The sequence below is a fragment of the Marmota marmota genome, unplaced genomic scaffold, assembly GCF_001458135.2.
Source record: "Marmota marmota marmota unplaced genomic scaffold, marMar, whole genome shotgun sequence".
In the NCBI taxonomy this organism is placed as follows: Eukaryota; Metazoa; Chordata; class Mammalia; order Rodentia; family Sciuridae; genus Marmota; species Marmota marmota.
This window is the reverse complement of record NW_026000174.1, coordinates 32,542,654-32,563,240: the sequence shown is the minus strand read 5'-3', so window position 1 is coordinate 32,563,240 and position 20,587 is coordinate 32,542,654. Positions and strand designations below refer to the sequence as shown.

The window sequence follows — 20,587 nt, the reverse complement described above, 5'->3', positions numbered from 1 at the left end:
GGGCTGGGGTGGCCACAAAATGGCTGAGCTGAGTCCCAGGAAAGAGCCTCCAGTACTCACCTTTCCTCCTGAGCCCACACTGCTGCTTTCTACCCAAGGATGATGCCTACTCTATAGTAGAGGTAAGGTTTTGTTTGGGGTAGGTGAATTTGCCTGTCCTAAGCCACTCATGTCTCTTGCTGGATCACACTTCCACAGACTGGCTTGCAAGATGGGGGACAATCTTTGATCAAAGAAAAGAATTCTCTGCTGGGGAGTGATATTGGCCAAATTGTATTGTTGTATTGTGTGTATATACAAATATGTAATTATAAAGCCCATCAATATGTACAACTATAATGTACCAATTAAAAAAATGGGGGAAAAGAAAATAAGAACAGAATTTTCTCTGTGTGAAGCCACCTGAGTCTAGATGCTACAAAGAAACAATGGTCTACTAATTAAGTCAGATGTGGAAATCAGAACAACTGACTAGACCATTGGTCCAGTTCTAGATCCATGGCCTTAGGAAGATGCTCTGGCCTAATAAGCCTCACCCTTCTAACCTTAAATGGGAATAAAGGGCTTGGCATGGTTTCTGACACAGACAACATATTACTACTGAAGGGATAGGACTAACACAATATTGATGGCTATTGATTTACTTCAGGACAACAGAAAAAAAGGGCTTGAAAGCTTCTTTCCAATCACCTATGTTCAAGGGTTCCCCTTGGTACTCATTAGCTACTTCCCCTGTGGCAAACACCCAGTCCAGTGATAATTGACAGGAACAAAAAAGTGACTTGCCAACATCCTTGAAGCTGGCCTTCAATCAGATGTCCCTGCCATTTGCAGCACAAATCAAAAACTCTGAAGCATTGGCATAGGAATCTGATGGGCAAATCAGACCCAACCCCTTTAAGTAACAGGTGGAAATGGTATCTCATCCTAGCCACAGATCAAGTATTCCAGAGCATATTTAATAAGGCAATTCTCAGGTAAAAAGAGAATTCAGACATGAGCAGTTTGCCATAAAAGGATCAAATCACTGCACAAATGATGCTCACCACCTGGCCAGTCATTGCCAAAGGCAGATGAATAGAGTTTTACCAACCACCAGTTTGCATTTACCATAGCCCTTCCATTCTCTGGACAGCCAGGGGTCAAGTCCCAGCAATGTAAGGATGTGGAGTGGGGCCAGGCTGGAGAAATGGCCAAGTTAAGGATGGGGCCTCCCTTTCCCTCCCCGAGCCCAGGTCCCTGTGCCAGGCAAACTGCCATAGCTACCTTCTTGCCACACTTACTTTGAACAGCCGTCTAACCACCCCATCGAGCACATCCCACTTCGTCTTGCCACTAACTCCAATGCAGCCAATAAGAAAGAGGTGTGGTCTGGAGTCCTAAGGGTAAGGAAATGTAGGCAGGTGAAAAACAAGTGGATCTTTTCTGACACTGTTCAGCTGAGGACTTAGATTGCCCCATAACTCCACCAATGTCTGAGAGGGGGAGTAATAGTCCTATGTGTTTCAATGCCAGGCATAACTTACATTGAATTCAACAGCCTCAAAACCCTTCCCTGTTCCACTGTTAAAATTGCAATGGGTAAGATAAAAATCTCCTCTCTGGAGTCTGGAGCCTCCTGCTAAGTGCACACCTTGTACAGCAAGTGGATCACACATCCCTTGCCTAGAATCCCCTCCCACCTCCTGTCTGCCATCTCTGCCTTTTCAAACCTTGGGAACTCACCTCTTCCAAGAAGCCTTCAGCAATTCACCACCTGGCTCAGAGCACCAAAGGTTCAGGACACAACATATATAATGACTGTATTCTGTACTTGCTTATATTCAATTTTAGCTATTTCTGTCTTATTATTATTTTTAAAGTCAAGTTTGTTTCCTTGCTAGATCTTAGAACTTACTCAAGACAAAATATTTTTTCTTTTCTTCTTTTTTGATTTTTAATAACATTACTTTTCTTATTAAAAGGAAAACATGCTCAATTCAGAAAACTCAAACTCTGGGAAGATGGCCCAAAAAATAATCTACTTCTTTTGCATCTATGCCCACAGGGGCTAACAAATCACATTGATTAAAGAAAAACTGATAGAACATTCCATTCTGTTGGGTTTTTAATTATCTCACATGCTCACAACAACAGTTAGGAGAGGGATGGTGTGGGTGGAGGGGAGGGAGCAGCTGGCAGTCAAGCAAAATAGCAGAGAAAAGAGCCCCAGTCTTGCTGAGATGACCTGACCCCATTCACCACTTGCCTGTGGCCTCAAATAAGTGATGTGTGAGTCTTGGTTTCTCAGCTGTAAGATGGATAATAACCCCTGGTTAGCCAACCTCACCTGATGCGTAGTGATCCAGAAGGAAATAACTATTGACAGTGACTTGTGAACTGGAAAAATTAAATGCTCTCTGTTCCCATTGATGATCACTAGAAGACATTATGTTTGCAGGACTCTCTGCAATTCCTATAGGAATACTATAAGGATGAAGTTCTCTCTTGGCGACTGTAATTCCACTAGCCGGGTTCTGCAAATGGACCTCTTTGCTGTATCTTTCTAGGTCACATGATACTAACACTCCTGGAAGCTCCAAAATTCAGGACTTAATCCAACTCAGTGAGGATTGTGAGCCAACCATGAAGTGGAAACCCTGGCAAAGCAGTCTGCCTGCAGATATTTTGTTTAGAAGGTCACAGAGGGTTCTCTAGCTGTCTGAAACAGTATAGAAGAACATTTTGGCTAGAAATGCTAAGAAGTAAAAATTTAAAAATTCAAAGGGACTTGCAATGGTGAGTCATGAGGCCTTTTCCCACTCACTTAGGCCAAGGTCATTCAGAGAGCAACACTGGAATTTAATTACTAATATGCAACTCTTATTGTCAGCCCCCACCTGCACCCACTTCTCTGGCAACGGTGTAGACTCTAGTATGGAAACTGTACTCAGAAAACTCAGTGTCAGTGACAGGATGCTCCACCAGCTCCACGCTCATCTACCTCTCTGTCTGCCTCTCTGTCTGCAGGCTCTGATGAGAGAAAACTAGCGTTCCTGGCCAGTGGATTCCAGTTAACTTATCTCCATACCTTACGTGCTAAAAGTGCTGAGTTGCACTGGAAGTGCTTTGGGAATATATTAAACTCAGAATAGACATTTCTGCGGATGTTAATGTTTAGTTAATTACAGGAAAGTGCAGCGCGGGACAGTCCTTAGTACACTTCGTTAGTACAGACATGGGGGAGGGAAGTGCCATTCGCTCACCTTCATGGGGTCAGGGGCTACTGGGGTGGTGGCTACAGTAGTCTCCACTTATTTGAGATCTTGCTTTCTGTTTTCAGTTACTTGCGGTCCACCCAGTATATTGTTATAATTGTTCTATTTTGATAATAGTTATTGTCAGTCTTTTAAAGGGCCTAACGTATACATTAAACTTTTTCCTAGATTTGTATATCTAGGAAAAAAACTAATGCCTCTAGGGTTCGGTACTATCTGCCATTTCGGGCACCAGCTGGGGTCTTGGACCGTCTCCCTCATGGATAAGGGGGGACTACTGTATTAAGAAAAGCGTTAGTAGTATTTCCAAATCACCTTAGGCTAGGAAGTGAGACAGTTCCACAATTAGTCACTAAGCTAGGTAGTTCTACCTGGGGAAGGAACAGGCAGAGCAGGGAAAGGGATCCAACTAACCTCCTTCCACTTCATTTCCTCCTGAAAGCTGACAACTATCTTAACATGCCTGCCTCCTTCCTTCCGAGCCGAGCATTCACCAGTGTCATCCAGCAACAAGTCTGCGAATGGAAAACATCAACAGCCTTAGGCACATGGGGACAGCAAAGCCGGCTTCCTGACACCCCCGCTGCCTGTTGGCACAGCAGCGGGATAAACCAGGTGTCGGGGTGCAGGGGAAGTAGGGTGAGGGAGGGGATGGGGAGGGGGCAGAATGGAGAATGCAACCACAGAAACCAGCGGTGGACCAACCAAGGAACCAGCAGGCTGATGGTGCATCTTGCCAAATGGAGGTGCGGGGAGAAACTGAACCACAACGACAGCAGCAGCAGCATCATGGATAAAAAATAAAAGCATCAGCCTCAATATGCTCACAAGGAGGACCTAGGTCATGTTCACTGATGATGCGCCAGCTGGAACCATCCGGAAGGCAGGAAGACCATGGGCCAAGCCATCACCCCACTGGGGCCTGCTGCTGTGGGGTGCGCCTGTAGCACTCAGCCTCTTAAAATGAATCAAACAGCTCAGTATGGTGGGCAAGGGGGTCTGAGCTCACGGCTGGAACAATTGGGGGCGCTGGAGCAAAGCATGAGAGCACTCTAATGGCTGGGTTCATGTTGGTAGCAGACGCACACCCAGACACACACACCCCAAGTGCACACACGCCTGTTGCCTCTTCATTTGATCTGTTGACTTGCTTATCTTGGGGCACCTGCTTGGAGACCAGAGCGCCAGCTGCAGGTCCAGGCCTGCCCCCAGCCCTGAGAGCTACTCACCCAGGCTGGTTGACTCAGTGAGGTTCAGGCTGTGCTGGGAGAGGCCCATGGACTGCCTTGGGGAGGCCGAGATGGACACCTGGGAGGGGGCCCGGCTACAGCCACTGCCTTGAGACTCCGACTTCAGCCGGTCGTTCTCAGCTTTCAGCTTCTCTATTTCACTCTGTGAAGAGTAAGGGAGAAGTGCACTCATTAGGAGGATGCCATGAGAACAAGCCTTTTCTAGAAAAAGGATCTGGAAGTTCCTGCAGGAACCCAGTGGAGAGCCTAGACAAGGTAGGTAACACCCTCAGGTAATGCCACCCTTCACTATATACATACAATGTATCTGGCAGGGCAGGCTCCATCATTGCAGAGAACTGGTCTTTGAGAAGAAGCACTCAGAAACTTGACTTTCCCACAGTCTGCTGCTTGGGTGTTCAGTGAAAAAGAATTGTCATCTAAGAGGTTTGGGTCACTCTGGGTTTCACAGGTTTCTTCACTGTGGGACTTTTTCAAGGTCTTTAATGAGCTGCTGTGCTTTATGAGTCTGAGAAGGGCACATGACGTGCAGCATTTCCCAACACACTTGATTAGGGCATTATTCTTTCATAGAGCTTCTCATGGAACAAATGTTTCAGGGAACCAACTTTGGGAAATGCTGCTCTCCAGTGAGGTTCCATTCAGCATACCCACAGGAATCTTTCGTTTCATAACTACTTTACAAAAACAAAGATCCAAATGTCTTTCTACCTTGGCAGATGATGGGAATGCCTGCAAGAACCAACCTACACTGTATCTGGGAGGGCACTAACTTCCAGCTGTAGGACCTGATAGGCTGAACCTTGGAGGAAGGGTTCCATTGGGATGCGTAGAAGGATATTCCCAGTGGAGGGAATGGTGTGGAACAGAAACTCCCAGGGTTTGCTGAGGAAACCATTCATGGCTCCATCTGGCCTTTGAGTGGAGGATGAAAAGTGAAATGGGGAGGGTGTGGGTTAAGAGTAAAAAGGGCTCCATAGAAGGCCTTAAGTCCCAAAGGAGACTTCAAGAGGCAGCAGGAGAGCTACTGAAATTCTTCTGCAATGAGGGGAATGATTGTTCTTATTCTTATTTATTTAATAAAACTGAGCAATATGTGTAAGTGACTGAAAAGAGAAAGGGGCTAGGAAAGCAGAGGGTGGCCACCAGATTCCGATGTAGCCCTCAGGGCTTGGCAGAGAGCAGCCTCCTGGAGCTCCTTCCTAGTCAACCCTGGGCCCAGTCCACCCTTCTGGACTCTCACCTGCATCCTGTTCATGGCCTCCCGGAGCTGGTCGAGCTGGTGGGCAGAGCTGAGCGCTTCTAGGCGGATGTCCGTCAGCTTCATCTCCTTGTCTCTCAGCTCATTTCGGAGCTGCATGACCGTCTCGGCTTCACTATCCATGCACTCCGAAATTCTAGAGAAAGGGGGAATGTCACTAACAGAAGCAGTTCTGAATCCAGCTCCTTTTAGTCCCCTACTGACCAGTGGCCCACATCAATCATCGAGTTTGTTCAGTAGTAACTCTGCACGACCACCTTCCTGGTGCTTTTTAGAGGTGACAATACCAAAAGCACCTAAAATTTACAGATTTTATTACTTTCTACAATATTCCTTTGCAGAGCTCTGGCAATCAGAATGGCTCGGGTGCACCTGTCAGCAAAAATCCCAATAACTGAGGCATAAGCAGGAGCTAGTAAAGGGAATAGTAACCCTGGGCATTTGAACACTCCCCAGTGTATACATGGCTGGGACCCCATAAAGACACCATGCAGCCTCTGAATTCTAAACTCAGAGAATTGAGGCCAACTATCTGTTTTCAAGATGAGAGAACTCCAAGGTTAAACAGCCGAGGGGTTATTTTTATTGGCCAAAAAAGAGGAAGAAAACTAAAGATATGGGAAGAAGCTCATCTTATCTCATTCTAAAAGCTCACTCCTGGACATATGTCTAGAGAGATCAACCTCCATCACCCCCACATGCTTCAGGCAAAAGATCAGCTTCAGGGAATTAGTGACTAGAGTGGACGCGGGGACTTTCTATCTGAAAGCCAAGCAACAGCGTGACTAGTTATCTTCCAGTCCTGGATATATATCAAGTTAAAGTGACTGTGGGACACTGCTGAGAGCCTTTTTCTTTAAAAAAGGCTAGGCTGGACTGCTTATTTGGTTAGGTTTGTCTTCAGATTCCTGGCAGGTTTGTACAAAGCAGGAGACCATAAAAGTTGTGATGACTTGCAATGTTCAGAAAAGAGTTTTATTAAAACAGAAAAAAAAAAAAAGTTCCATGAATTCCAAACATCCTAGGATTTGGGGTACTGAGTGATCCAGGACAGAAGGCTTTGACACTTTTTGAATTGAAGATGGAGCGGGGTGGGGACTATCAACACTCTCCCCAAGTTCAAAAAGCTACAGAGCTGAAGCTGGCTGTGTGTGAAAAGGGAAGGGACAGGGAACACGCAGCCTCCGTTCTGTGGCAGGGAGCTTCTGAGCTTGTGAGCCTGATCGCCAAGACCCGAGTGCTGGATTTGGGGCCCAACAAAACCTAACCTGTAAAACTGGTTGAAGGGGTGGAAATTTTAATCACCCCAGGAAAATTATTTATAAAACTTTAAAAAGAGATGTCATTGTATTTTGGGGCACAGAAGGAGCCAGAAGAAAAATTTAACACTTGAACTGAACCATTCTGGTGCTGTTTTCTTGACCTGCACCTAAACTATTTTGATTTGAGAGAGGTAAAGAAAGTAAAACCACCTCTTGGTTTTAAAAGTTAGCAACCAAGGAAGCTTCTTGGCTTCTAAATCTTGAAAAAAATGCAAGGAACTTGTAAAAATGTTATTAGTGTCATTCCATATCTATGAGAAACTTAAAGCAAACAGATTGGGGGCTAAAAGGGTTGGAGAGACAGAAATGCCTTTAGAATTCAGATCATCCCTTCCACCCAGCTCTCCGAGCTTTGAATAGTCTGTGGTTTTCAAGTGGAACTTTTTGCTTTTTGGTTAAGCAGGTTTGCAGGGGAAGCTTATAAAAACTGGTTATTTCTTGAGAGGACCATAGTTTCATGGTTTAAACACAGTCAAGTCTGAAAAAAATTCCACTGTGATACTCTGGTCTTGGCCAAACCATGCCCTGCACTGATACTGAGGTCTCCACTTCATGGTGGAGAACAGTCTGTGCTGGCTTTCATTGTGTCAGATGGGTACCCCCAGCACTCCACAGCCAGGCTCCCCTCGAGCCTCCTCCATGTCATCTGTACTTTTTCCCCAGAAAGCTCTCTCAGCAAGAAAGATGACATTTCCTCGGCACCCGCTTTGTGGATTATGTCACATGGGTTACTTTGCAAAGCTTAGCCAATCAATGACTTCATAAGGGAGCCATAGGTCTGGGTACCCGTTTGCGTCAAAACCCCCCAAAATTATATATTAATGAGATCTGGAGGTAGGGCTTTGGGAGGTCATTGGTGTTCCATGGGGTCACAAGAATGAGGCCTAGCGATGGCATTCATGGTTTTATGAGAAGGAAGAGAGACCAAGTGAGCGGGCTTGCGTCACTGCACCAGATGCCTTCCGCCCTGCCGTGACCCACAAGATGCTGAGCAGTAGCCAGCACCACGTGCAAGGATTGTGAGTTGAAGAAACTCCTACTCCTTATACATTACCCAGTGATGTAATACCTGTTTTAGTGACAGGAAATAGTCTTAAGACAAAAGGGAAGCAAACTGAAATGAAGAAAACTTGTGTTGGGAGCACAAGGTTTCTCCAAAATCAGCCAGCTTTCAGAAGCACACAATGCTGGGGCCGTGGGAGAGGATGCCTCATGATACAGTTGCTGTTGAAAACAAGTTCCTCTGCACCAGCCCCAACCAGGTTTTAGTGCCTATCCCTACTGTCTGAGACTGTCTCCCTTCTCCCTTGGTTCCTTCCCCAACTAGCTTACTCTGTACTTGGCTACTGGCTCCTGTGGGACTCCAGTTTCTCTAGTGTCTGATACTGTTTCATTCACTTCATATATTACTAATTCCATGAAGAGGTTCTAAAATAACATCCATTTTGAAAATGGGGAGGGTAAGCCATAGAGATTAACATGTCCAAGGTCACACTAAGGGTAACAGAGTCAGGATCAAACTCAATAGGTCCTCTTAACTCTACAATGCATGCTCCTGAATTTCACCCAGTGGCTCCGAATACATCCTTGTCCACTTTGTGGACCACTTACTCAATCAACCTAGTGGAGGCTTTTTCAGTCTCTACCCCATTATTCTGGCAGATTCCCTCTATTTCATTCAAAGGCAGGGCTGGTGGCATACCTAATTTTAAACGCCCAAGTGTGGGAAACATTGCCTTCTTCCAGCTGCCATTCCTTTCGCCCACGGGGTGAGGCCCAACTCCTCTGCCTTTGGTTTCTTCTTTGAACTCCCTCTCACATCTCGATCTGCACATTCTTACAAACCTTTCAAGGTTGGAAATAAGCGTTTTCTCTCAGCCCACCCTTTGGAAAAACTAGACCAAAACCAAACATCTCTATCCATGGAGACTGTGGAATGTATTTTTAAAAAACTGAAAGAAAGAAAGAGAGAGAGAGAGAGAGAGAGAGAGAGAAGAGAAGAGAAGAGAAGAGAAGAGAAGAGAAGGGGAGGGGAGGGGAGGAAAGAGCAGCCCTGCCCCATCTCTAAGGGGACAGTGGTCTGGAAGAAGTGCTCTTGCTCTTGGTCCATACGGCTGACTTCATCACTGTCACTCTCTGATTTGGCCTCCCAGCAGCAAGTGGCCAAGTTTCTCCTGCTTCTGGGCTTCTAAGCAGTTTCTTCTCTCTACTTCTGGGTTTCCTCCCACCTCACTAGATGCTCTACTTTCTCTTCCTTAACGTCAAACATCAGTTGTGCCCCAGAGCTCAGTCCTTGCCTCTCTGCTCTTCTTCATCTCCATTCAAGCCCTTGGAGAACTCCAGTGCCCCAGCCTTCATTCCCACCGGGAGCTCGTGGCTCCTGAATCTACACCCCCAGGAACTCCAGGCAGGCTGGATCCTCCATGTGAGTGTCTCCTGGGCATCTCTCAGTTAACACAGCCAAATCACAGCTCCTGAGTCCCTCTTCACCCCCATCTGGGTTTCCTACCCGTCCCAGGTACATAAGCTGCCATCCTAGAAATATCCAAGGATAATTATTCTCTTTCCCTCACACATCACATCTGACCATCACCCGTGCTGTCAATTTTTCTTTCAGACCTAAATACATCAAAGACTCATCACTATCACAGTCACTCATTCACTCCACCAAATATTTGAATACCTGCAAAGCCAACAGAGTAGCTACCTCCACAGAGGTTATATTGTAGATTTGGGGGTAAGGTGAGGAACAAAAGGCAAAAAACTGAAACCAATGAAGTCCATACATCAGATGACAATATGTGCAATGGTGAAAAATGAAGCAGGGGAAAGGGGATGACAGGGTGTGCTGGTGGGGGATGTTGTTTTTGTACTGGGGACAGAACCCAGGGGTGTTCTACAACTCAGCTACTTCCCTAGCCCTTTTTGTTTAATTTTAAAATTTGAGATATGGTCTTGCTAAATTGCTTTGGCTATTCTTGAACTTGCAACCCTCCTGCCTCAGCCTCCTGAGATGCAGGGATTATAGGTGTGCACCACCATGTCTGGCAGGCCAAGCCTTGCAGATACACAGCAGAGACCTGAGGAAGTGACTATCAAGAGGAATAGCATACCAGGTAGGGGGCACAGTGACGGCAAAGCCTTAAGGTAGGAAGTGTTATGGCCCGAGTAGTGTGAACCAATGATCTTCCTTGTTCCTGGACATTCCTTACCCATAGAACACTGATTCAGATAATCTCACCTTTCTCCCTAAAACTCTCCAAATTTGCCCATTGTACACAAAATCAGGTCAACTTCACTTGGACTTCAGAGCCTTCCATGTCACAGGCCCTGCCTACCTCTGAGGCCTCTCTTCCTATTACTCTGTCCCTTGACCATGCTGTGGTGACCACACTGGCCATCCCTTTTTCTCAGACTCATCCAGCTTGCTTCCACATTAGATTTCCTGTGCTATTTATTTCTTAGGAAGGCCCATCTGTGTTCACCAGCACCCATTTCCTTCTTTTCTTCCTCTGCAGGTGGTACAGCCCTGAGCCCTGGTCAGTGGACTGTAGGACTGAGGACATGCACCTCTTCCAGGCTGATGCCCATCCGACTCCCCTGTAGGATCTTCCGCACTCTTCCTCTCTTCCACCCTCGTGGGCTGGACACAGTACTGAGCCGAGGACTCCAGCAGGGCACACTGCCTGCTGACTAGGAATGTCTGCATTGGGTTTGGAGTGAGCCAGAAATGAATAGTGTTAAGAAAAGCCACAGAGTTTTGGGATGGGGTTTGTTACAGCAGCTAGTGTTACTGACCAGAACTAACCAGTGGTTCCTCCTGTTATAAAGATCTCAGCTAAAATGTCACCTCCTCAGTGGGGCCTTTCCTGACCACCATCTAAAGTTGCTGCCAAGGTACTCTGCATCCCAGCACTGTTTTCATTCTCAATGTTAACCCTTAGTACGATCTGACTGTTCTAGTTTACTCAGGATTCTCTGTTTAATGTCCACCTCCATCCCATAGGAGAGAGGGTGAAACAGAAGGAACTTTGTTTTAGAACAAAACTGTTATAACAGTGGAGGCTGGGCCTTGATGGGACTGCCTCCCTATACCCAGATGCAGGAAAAGAAGGCGAGTGCATCGTGGGAACCATGGGAGGAGGGCTAATGACTCTTCTCTGTGTAACCAGTCGACACAGGGATCAGCACCTAAATACCTGAAAAAACCCAGCTGTGTCCCCAAAGAAAGATGGACAAACTGCCTCATGTCATGTTAAATCTGCTAGGGGTCATGAATGATTTTCTGTAATATAGCATCCTTCGATAAAGAGAACTATCATTGAATTCTCCATTTTTTTAAACATCCAGTTTCTGAGTTGTTACCTCCAGAAAGAGTTAACAACAAATTTGATCAAAGAAGAAATGTATAAGTCTCATCACCCAAATGAACCAGAATTCAGCAAAAACTGGCAATACTCAGAACACCATCTTTCCCTCATAACAACATGGTTCTAGCTCTTTTATGTCCATTAATCTTGTTCAATCCATAAGGCAGGATAAGTAGATAACAGTCACTATCTGAATTTGGCGTACAAAGAAATGGAGACAGGAGAAGCGAGCAGCTTGCTTAAGACTGGCTATTAATTATGGGCACTGATACCACCATAACTAAAGCCTCAGTTTCCTCCTCTTTCAGCCTCCATGGTCCTCAAACACTGGAAGAACACGCAAAGTCCTGTCAGAGCACAGAGGAGCCCAAGGGGCAGGTGAATCGTAACAAGACTCCCCAGTCTTGTCTATCGTCTAAGAGGGCTCTCAGGGTGGCCCCAGAGGAGATACTCACAGAGAGTTGGAGTGAGAATTCCTCAGCAGAGGAGTGGAGCCCGTGGATCCATTATGGGGCAACTTTGGTGAGGAAGGCAAAGAAGAATCTGTCATCTCCTCAATGTCCGAGTGAGAGGACGCCGACTTGGGAGACTTCTTCTTCCCAAAAGCTTGCTTGAAGGAGCTGCGTAACTGAACAAACAAGACTGTCAGCTTTTCGGGAGCCACAGCCAATGCTCAGGCCTTGGCTAAACAGAGACATGCATACAACAGAATACTTCATTCTCCCACTTCTTCCCCCACCGATGGAAAAGGCTCCCCACAGCTCTCTCGAATCAGTGCATTAAGGGAAGAAGAGTTATCTGGTGTTGACAGCTCAGAGGACTGGACCTGTGGGAACATTCCATGCCTACTCTTGGCTCAAGACTAGACACCAACAGCAAGATAGTGCCTGGCTCAGCAGAGGGGTGTGGGCAGGATGAGGCTGCACAGCAACAAAGCAGGATGCTCAGACACGGAGACGGATGCGGATGAGGTTAGTCATATCAATGGATGGGTTAGCTTGGTATCTGATATTAAAGTTGGTCTTGCTTACCTCATTGACCTGCCAGAGAAAACGCAAGCAAAAATGGGGAAGGGGAAGGAAAAAAGACAATTTTTAACAGAGAAAGCCAGTGACAGGGAAAGCTTTGGACTTTTCAGACACAACATGGCTAATAATAAACACCACACACACATGAGGTTTCCAGTAGGAATGTGAACCTTCAGTGGCACTGGGGACATCTTCCTCCATTAAGAAAAGAAAGGAAGAGTGAGTTGGGGTGTACCCCATAATCTGGGCTCTTCCAGCTTCTCCCTGTCTGGTTGAAATGGTGGCTCCCACCTTTCTGTGCTTGTTGTCCCTTGCCTGCCTCTTATAAGTTGTCTCTCCAGGAATGAATTTGGTGGAAGGGGACATGTCCTTTTTCTGAGCAAAGGCATCTTTATGGTGTCACTGGCCCTACATGGTCGTATGGCTCTTGGCTCTATCTGGGGAGCTCCTGCAATCCTTTCACAAGACACAAGCAAGAGGGAACTCTCCATCTCACTCATCACTCAAGAAGTGGAAATTAATTTAGAAATCTGTTAACCATATTGGACAAAAGGAACTGGCATAATTTCCCCAAACCATGGGGATGAGCCTGAAACTTTGAGAATATAAAGAGTTAAGTGTAATTCTCTGAAAGCCATGGGTAGCATGTATTTTTCTAAGCCAAAAAAAAAAAAGAAAGAAAGAAAGAAAGAAATTCTGTTTTGAAGAAAAGTCTTTTAAAAAATAATTTTCTTTTTTCTTACTGAAAATATATTCCAGTGTTTTTCTTAGCTATTGAGAAATTCAGAAAATAGGCCATTTGGCAAATTGATAAAGTTTTTCTCCCATCATTGTGCTTCATCTCTAACAAACTGCACGTCCAGCTTATGGGTAAGCAAAATCCCATTGCTTTCTCATATTCTACTTCTGGTATTTCTAGAGAGAAAAAGATGCACTTGGCACACAAGCCAACAAACTAAACCCTTGTCTCTACCTCTGATAAAATGCCAGATGGAAGAGGAGATTACCAAGATTAGACAGAATTAAAATTTTGGGATAAGGTGACAATGCCAATCATGGGTCCACCTGATTTCACTGTCCAAGAGTTTTCTTTAATGTAACATAAACAGAATTTTGTTTCTTGTTTTGAAGAAAATAGGGAACAACTATTTTTCATAGAAAATAATCCCTTCTTATTATTTTGATAATCTAATATTATATTTATCAATGGCATATTAGAGATGGCAAGGAGTTAATTCTATCTGTTTAGTCATAGCAAATGACTAAAAGCTATTAATAACTTTAAAAAATTATTCAGAATAATGAGAAGGCCACACTGAGCTAGACCTTTACCTTGCCTCAAAGGCAAGTGATCCATACCAAAATGACTAAATCCCCAACTTCTCCATCACTAGACCTCGCCACCCATCCAAGATAACACAAAATGAGCAAGAAGTGTATGGAATGAATGAGGACACCAAAGCCACCATGGACACAGGATGCTGTCAGCATTGACAAAAGGGGCCAATTTCAGATCCACCTGGGGTGGTCCTGCACTGAAGACAGGGAGTAGCAAATGTCACCCAGTGCTTTGAAGCCTCATAGCAGGACTCCAAATTGGATGAGGGAAAGGCGGGTAAAATTCCCCAGGAATGTAGGGAAAACTATTTTAAAAAGCATAGTATGGAAAATCAAGTAACTCATTGGGATTATGAACACATAGAGAAACACTGCAGGGGGGACAGACCTATTAAACTTGCCATCCTGAGGTGTAACCTCTAGCTTAGAACTGCTCTCCAACTCCTGATGTGGATCTTATGAAACTTTTATGTATAGATCATGGTCAAAATTTTTTAAAAGAGAAGGTTGGTTTTATGCCATTCTAGGCAACTATACAAATAAACAAATAAAGAATATGATTAAGAATATTTAACTATTTGTATAGGATCAAAAAAATACTTTGAAACTAAGAAGAAGCCACTTAAGAGTAACTTTGCTCTCTGTGGCCAACATAGAATGAGAAGAAATGACACATATATAAAATGAAAGATGAGTACACCACATAAAGTTTCATGAAAGAGAAAAACCATAAGGTGGTGGTGATTTTATAAATGCTAGGGCTTTGTTGTGTACAACAATGACTTTTATAAAGACTTGTTTCCTTGGATCTACTCCCAAAGGCCTATGGTTCTGAGGGTGAGTCAGCCTGGGCTTTATCTGGGGGACACTGGCTCTGTGATGGACTCTGTTGGTTAGTCCCCAGGAGCCTCTGTGGATGTACACTCACCCAATTCTTTCTCTTCTTTTTCTTTGAGTCACTCTCTATGTTGCTGCCCACACTAGAGTGGCTGGTGGCACTGTTGATGCTGGAGACGCTGTCAGAGGAGTGCTGCCTGCGGATGCGGAGGTCTGTGGGCTGGGAGGTGCCATTTCCTGGAGAGCAAGGCAGGGCATGTCAGCACCTGATGACTTGAGCCCAATCTTTGGTCCCTGAGCGTGGCCCTCGATCTGAAATCCATACACTCGGGACTGCCAGGTCCTGAGACATCTCCTCTGTTCTCACTGTTGGGTTCCTTGAGCAGATGGTTGCTATGCCCTCTTTGGTCAATTAAACTGGGTCTATCTTCCCACTTTCAAAACAGAAGTCAAAGTAGCCTCAGGGAGAATGTCCCTGATGCCATCTCTTTAAATCCACAGATGGGCCGGAAAATACTGTTTGAATTGCAGCAGCAGTCACTTTTGCTGCTAGCTGTCTCTGCCTCTTTGCTTCATTATTTATTTATTCTGCAGTACTGGGGATTGAATTCCAGGCCTTGTGCATGCTAGGCAAGTACCCTACCACTGAGCCACAGCCCCAGACCTGCTCGCTGGCTTTCTATGCTCTTTTTACACTTGCCCCGCTCCGCCCCTTGGAAGTGCCAAGCCCACCTCAGCTCAGGGGCCTTCCACATGCCCTCCTTCTGCAGCTCTCCTTTCCTTCAACTCTGTTTGGCCAACTCTTGCTAACCCTTCCCATTTCAACTCTACTATCACTTCATTTAGGAGGCCCAATATCCAAGCGAACAGGGATACTGAATGTAACAGCGATTCCTCAAACCACACAGCTGCTTTCTTTGTGAGGACAGAACTGTATCCAAAGCCTTGTCCTTAAAAGAACCAGCTTTTATTCAGATGCAGGTTCCAGCCCCACTTCTGTTACCCACTCTCTGACCTCAGAAAGTCACTGCTGTCTCTCAAACTCTGTACTCCCCTCAACAGAATGAGGAAAGGACCATCATGACACTGATAAGGTCATTATGCAAAATAAAGCAAAATAATGAATAGAATAATGAAAACACTTTTAGCACAGGGCTCAGAATACAGTTGACATACTCCACAGGTGCTAGCTATCAACACTACCCCCAGCATGGTTACTGTTGGTACTATGATTATAGGAGGTAACTCACCTGCATGTTCATTTTTTTTTTTAAACCCCCAACTAAGATGCAACCAAAATAATTTATCTGGAAAGTTTTCTGGGACAAGTAAAAGAGGAACCCATTTTGGTTTCTCGCATGTCAACATGGAAACATGGAAGCATGAGTGAAGTTAAGGGTTATAAAAACACTTAGACACTCAGCCAGCACAAAGCTATTTTCTTCCTTTTTTGAGATACATCAGAGAAGAGGATAAGCTATGCTAGCAGTCTTTTGAGAAGCCAGAAGCAACCAGATGCAAGGTGCTTGCCTCCTGGGCCTGCCTGGCAGACACAGAGCTGGACTCCAAGCCAGCCACCTCCAGCAGGGGGGTTGTGTCAGTGCTGTCAAGGGGACGCTGCCAAGGGTGGGCGGGTCATTTCTCTAAATGTTCTTTCTCACTTTACCTTTGCAGTTGAGCTCTGGAGTGTTAATTACTCCATTAATGGCAGCCTGGGCAGCTGCATTCTGTTTCTTGAGCAGCTCGATGGTTTTTCTTAACTCATTCAGTTCTGAATCCTGAGGATGAGAAAGATGTATGGGTCATCCTAAAATCACTTTCTACAGAGCTCAAGGGAAGTATAACCTGGTTTCCAAAGAGCAGGGTAGGAAACACAGGAGCTCAGCAGAACCTTCGTATGCTACACGAATCTGGATCAATTTTCAGTGACCAGAGAGGAATACATAAAAGGAGTGGGCATGGGACCCTGAGATCTGTCCTTGATACCTTTATCATCACTGATCTAAGATATTTTTACTCAACAGATTTACCTTCGACTTGTCCCCTCTTTCTTCCTATTTTTCTTCCTCCTTTTTCCTGCCCCTTTCTTTCTTTCATTCTGGTGACAGAACCCCGTGGTGCTTTACCACTGATCTACATCCCCTAGCCCTTTTTATTTTTTATTTTGAGACAGGGTCTCCCTAAGTTGCTAAGGCCGACCTCGAACTTGTGATCCCCCTGCTTCCACCTCATGATAGGCATGTGCCACCATGCCTGGTTATTTGATATTTAAATTCTCTTGTTCAAGAAGTATATTCCAATCTATGTAATTATCTGAAATTAAAGAGAGTAATTGTCTGAAATTAAACAGAATGGTTTTAGGTTTATTGCAGGGAACAAAAGGCAGCCTGTCTTACCTTCTGCTCAGCTGTCATGGTTAGACTCTGGAGCCTGATGGTCATGTTTCCAAGACTCTGTTCAAAGGCTGCCACGAGGTGAGCCTGGAGGAGAAAGACACAACCTCAGCTAGGTAACCCTGCTGGGCAAGAATGCCCAAGAGGCGCCAGGTCTTCAGGTCAAAAGTCTTACTAGGGCCACTTGACCTGATCCCACCCTTATCTCCCATTCTTCTTACTCCCCACCACTCTTTGGAATCAGTTACTCTACCTTTCATTTGCTCAAAATCCTGTGCTTCTTCCCACTTCAGGCTGCTGTGCCTCCATTCCCTCCTGCCCAGAATGTTCTTCCTGCCCGCTCCTTGCCTAATTTTGATGTGTCTGTCAAAAGGTCTCATGTCATGCCTGTGACAACTTCAGACTAGGTAGTTTCCCTCATATTTACTCTCACAAGCCACTGGCCTTCTGGCGTAAGCTTTGTGAAATTGTAGTTCAAATACATGTGGTCTTGGTCTGGGGATGTAGCTCAGTAGTAGAGCACCTGCCTAGCATGCACGAGGCCCTGTGTTCCATCCCCAGTACTGAAAAAAAGAAAATCAAACAAAAACCATGGGGTCTTGTGACAGCTGCTGTGTGTCTGCATTCTCTAAGACTTCATTCTGTATTATAGGATGATCACTTTCCATTTTGTTCAGCAAGTGCCAAACTCATAGGAAGCATGTATGTAGAATAAACAAATGGTTGGCATATTTTGCTTGTTATAATCCTGGTTAATAAAAAGCCACTGAAAGGCCCATCTGCTACCTCCCTGGAGAAACCTCTCCTAGTTTCCCCCAGGGGTTATGACTTTCCCACAGGCTCCCACGCACTTTCATAGACTTCTGTTAGAAAACAACATCAGATATGCTATGACTTTACATATCACTAGGACATTTAAAAAAATGTAGCCAATTACAATTAAAACATGCATCCAATTTTCAGAGATGTTAACAATGTGTGTGTCTGTAGGGGGGAACCATGGATCCTGGAGTTGAGAACTATGGCATTTTCCTGCATGTCCCCTTCTCTGTAAGTCCCCCTTCAAGGTTAAGAGGTGACTTTGCCTTCCAGTACTAAACCTCCTGCCTGGGATGCAAATTAGTAAGTAGTTGAAAAGCTGGTTGAATAGGGATCCTGTTAACATCATTAAAACCAAGAATGAAGAGTGGATGCATTTTCAGTCATGTTAAGGAATTTCTAGTAATCAAATTAAGAATCCATTAGTTCACCAGGACTGTCCAACTTCCAAACTTTATTTGTATAAATGAAATAGTGGCGGTCTTCTGGTTAGAGGCATTTGGGCAGCAGAAGAGATGGACTGTCAGACCAGACGCTTGATAGGGGGTGACACCAGGTCTGTTTTCTTCTTCCCTGCGTCCCTGCTGGCACAAAGCTGCCACAAGACAAATGTGTTGCGTGGGCAAATAAAAGACTGAAAAAAAAAGCACTCAGGTAAAGGTGCCCATGTGGCCCAGGGGAAGGAACGGGATTTAGAGCGAGAGGTCTTTGGTGTTCCCTCTCATGCCTTTTGATTACCCATAATGCTAAGCAAATCGTCTAATCCTAATGGCCTCAATTTTCTCATCTATAAATAACATCTATTTTCTTCCCAGGGTTATTTTGAGCACCACATGAAATAAGACAGGTGAAAGTGGTCTACAAACTGTTGAGGAATTGCAAAACATAGAGATGAATAAGCACTGTGGGCAAAGAAAGAGGTTTGGAAATGAAAGAAGAAACTACGAGAGGAGATGTGTCACCTGAACACAGGTGTAGGGTTAGGGAGCAGACACACAGAGGAGTAAGGAGGGACCAGAACAGGGACCTGCAGAAGATACATGGAGGAATCTTGGAAGAAGTGAGATTTGATCAGGTTATAAAATTCTAGAGGAAGAAAGAGATGAGTGGGCATTAAGGGTAGGGTGGTCTCTGAGGAGGGTTAGTGCCATCTCAATCTAAGGAGGGACCTAGAAAGTCACTCTATTTACTAGACTTCATCAAGCAGGGGTGCTCGATGGTTGAAGGCCAAGCGAAGGTCAAGCGTTGGCAGGAAGCAGGGCCACTTGTAACAGAAAGGTCACATGGAATAGTTTTTCTCTGAATGCACTCCCTCTCTGTTGAAAATGGAGAAAATGCCTCTTTATTTTAAAATAAAGATACATGCTTTAGTTTGCCCTGGAAAACATGTCAAAACCAAAGCCAGTTGCTTCAACTCGATCCCACAGTGGACAAAGGCCAGGGGTCAGGACATAGATGTCTAAAGTGTACCCTTGCACTGCCGAGGAATGGGGAAGCTCAATTTAAATGACTGAATTTCTATTTTTTTTCCATTCTGCATTTAATCTCCACCCATGATTCCAGTTGTGGGTATTTGTATTTTCTATTAAATTAAAAACTAAAACAAAACCTTGACCCCACGGAGACGGCTACTGAGAAAAGCGCTTTTGCAAGCTCAGAGAGAAACCGCATTAGCTCGGAGGAGCCACAGGATCTCATTTTGCTGGCCAGCGAAAGGGCTGCCTTTGTGTCCTGAGGGCAACTGTGAAAATACAGGCCGCAGAGACCGTGCGGAGCCTGGTTCAGAGTCACACAAGCAGCCTCCTCATCAGCCCCATTCTCACATTCCCAGGGAAAACAAACACAGTGGTATAAAAACACCCACAGAAGGTGGCTTTGAGTAGTTTGTCCTAGAAAAACAAACACAGCTTGGTTTTCCAGAAGATGGCAGACAATAAAACACGTTAGCACTGCCCGGTGGTGTGTGGTAAGACCAAATATTTACTTTAAAACAATACTGGTTCAATGGCTTTTATGAGGAACAAAACACACTTTTGAATCATCTAAGGGATCTCACTCCAACTCTTCTGGAACAGAGAGCAGAGCTCATGCAAATGGCTCAACATAAGGCTCCCTGTGGCAATGCAAGGTCACTGGGGGAATTTACCCAAGTTCATGGACAAGCAAGTTGGTTGCTACTTGTTGGTTCATAAAAAAGAGTGGCAACTGACAGCTGTCATTCTTAACTAGGACAGTAGCTCAGAATCACTTGGGAGGGGGCTTCTGTCAATTTTCATGTGTTTAGATTGTACCCAGAAGACCCTGGCTCACTGGGCCCAGGGGGAAGTTCTGGGTTTGGATACATACATTTGGTTACCAAGATGAAGAGTCTACCCACAAGCTGCTGATGCTGCTGCTACCTTTTGAACATGATCTAGGCCTCAGAACTCAGTTCTCACATCAATGCTTGATGTCCTTTTGATACTGTTACTGATAATAGAAGAGGTTAAGAAAATAAAGTATTATAGAACACACAGTGGCCCAGTGTGTTAGGGTTTGGGGGGGAAAAAAAAGATTTCCAGAAAGGTAAGAGAACTTGGGAGACTGAATAATAATGAAGGTAGTTACCAATTATTGAGCTTATAATTAAGGTCAGGCCCTGTTTTATGTACTTCATGTGCAGACTTTAAAGAGAAAGGGTTTCCTTGAGTAGATTCAAGCTAAGCTGAGAAT

At 45.0% G+C, this 20,587-nt stretch overlaps 1 protein-coding gene across 18 annotated transcripts in view; it reads right to left on the bottom strand.

Moving 5' to 3' along the window:
- Nav2 (neuron navigator 2) overlaps nt 1-20,587 on the bottom strand; it is a 704,255-nt gene that overhangs the window by 21,927 nt on the left and 661,741 nt on the right. For 12 of the 18 annotated variants that reach the window (XM_048788480.1, XM_048788487.1, XM_048788470.1 and 9 more), the window contains 9 exons: nt 17,060-17,143; nt 16,330-16,441; nt 14,755-14,900; nt 12,492-12,500; nt 11,916-12,088; nt 5,751-5,904; nt 4,487-4,649; nt 3,672-3,772; nt 1,284-1,379 (listed from right to left, as the gene is read on the bottom strand). In XM_048788480.1, coding sequence (XP_048644437.1) covers nt 1,284-1,379; nt 3,672-3,772; nt 4,487-4,649; nt 5,751-5,904; nt 11,916-12,088; nt 12,492-12,500; nt 14,755-14,900; nt 16,330-16,441; nt 17,060-17,143 — 1,038 coding nt within the window. The remainder of the gene's footprint in view (nt 1-1,283; nt 1,380-3,671; nt 3,773-4,486; nt 4,650-5,750; nt 5,905-11,915; nt 12,089-12,491; nt 12,501-14,754; nt 14,901-16,329; nt 16,442-17,059; nt 17,144-20,587) is intronic. The other 6 variants (XM_048788486.1, XM_048788482.1, XM_048788471.1 and 3 more) reach the window with 1 other exon arrangement.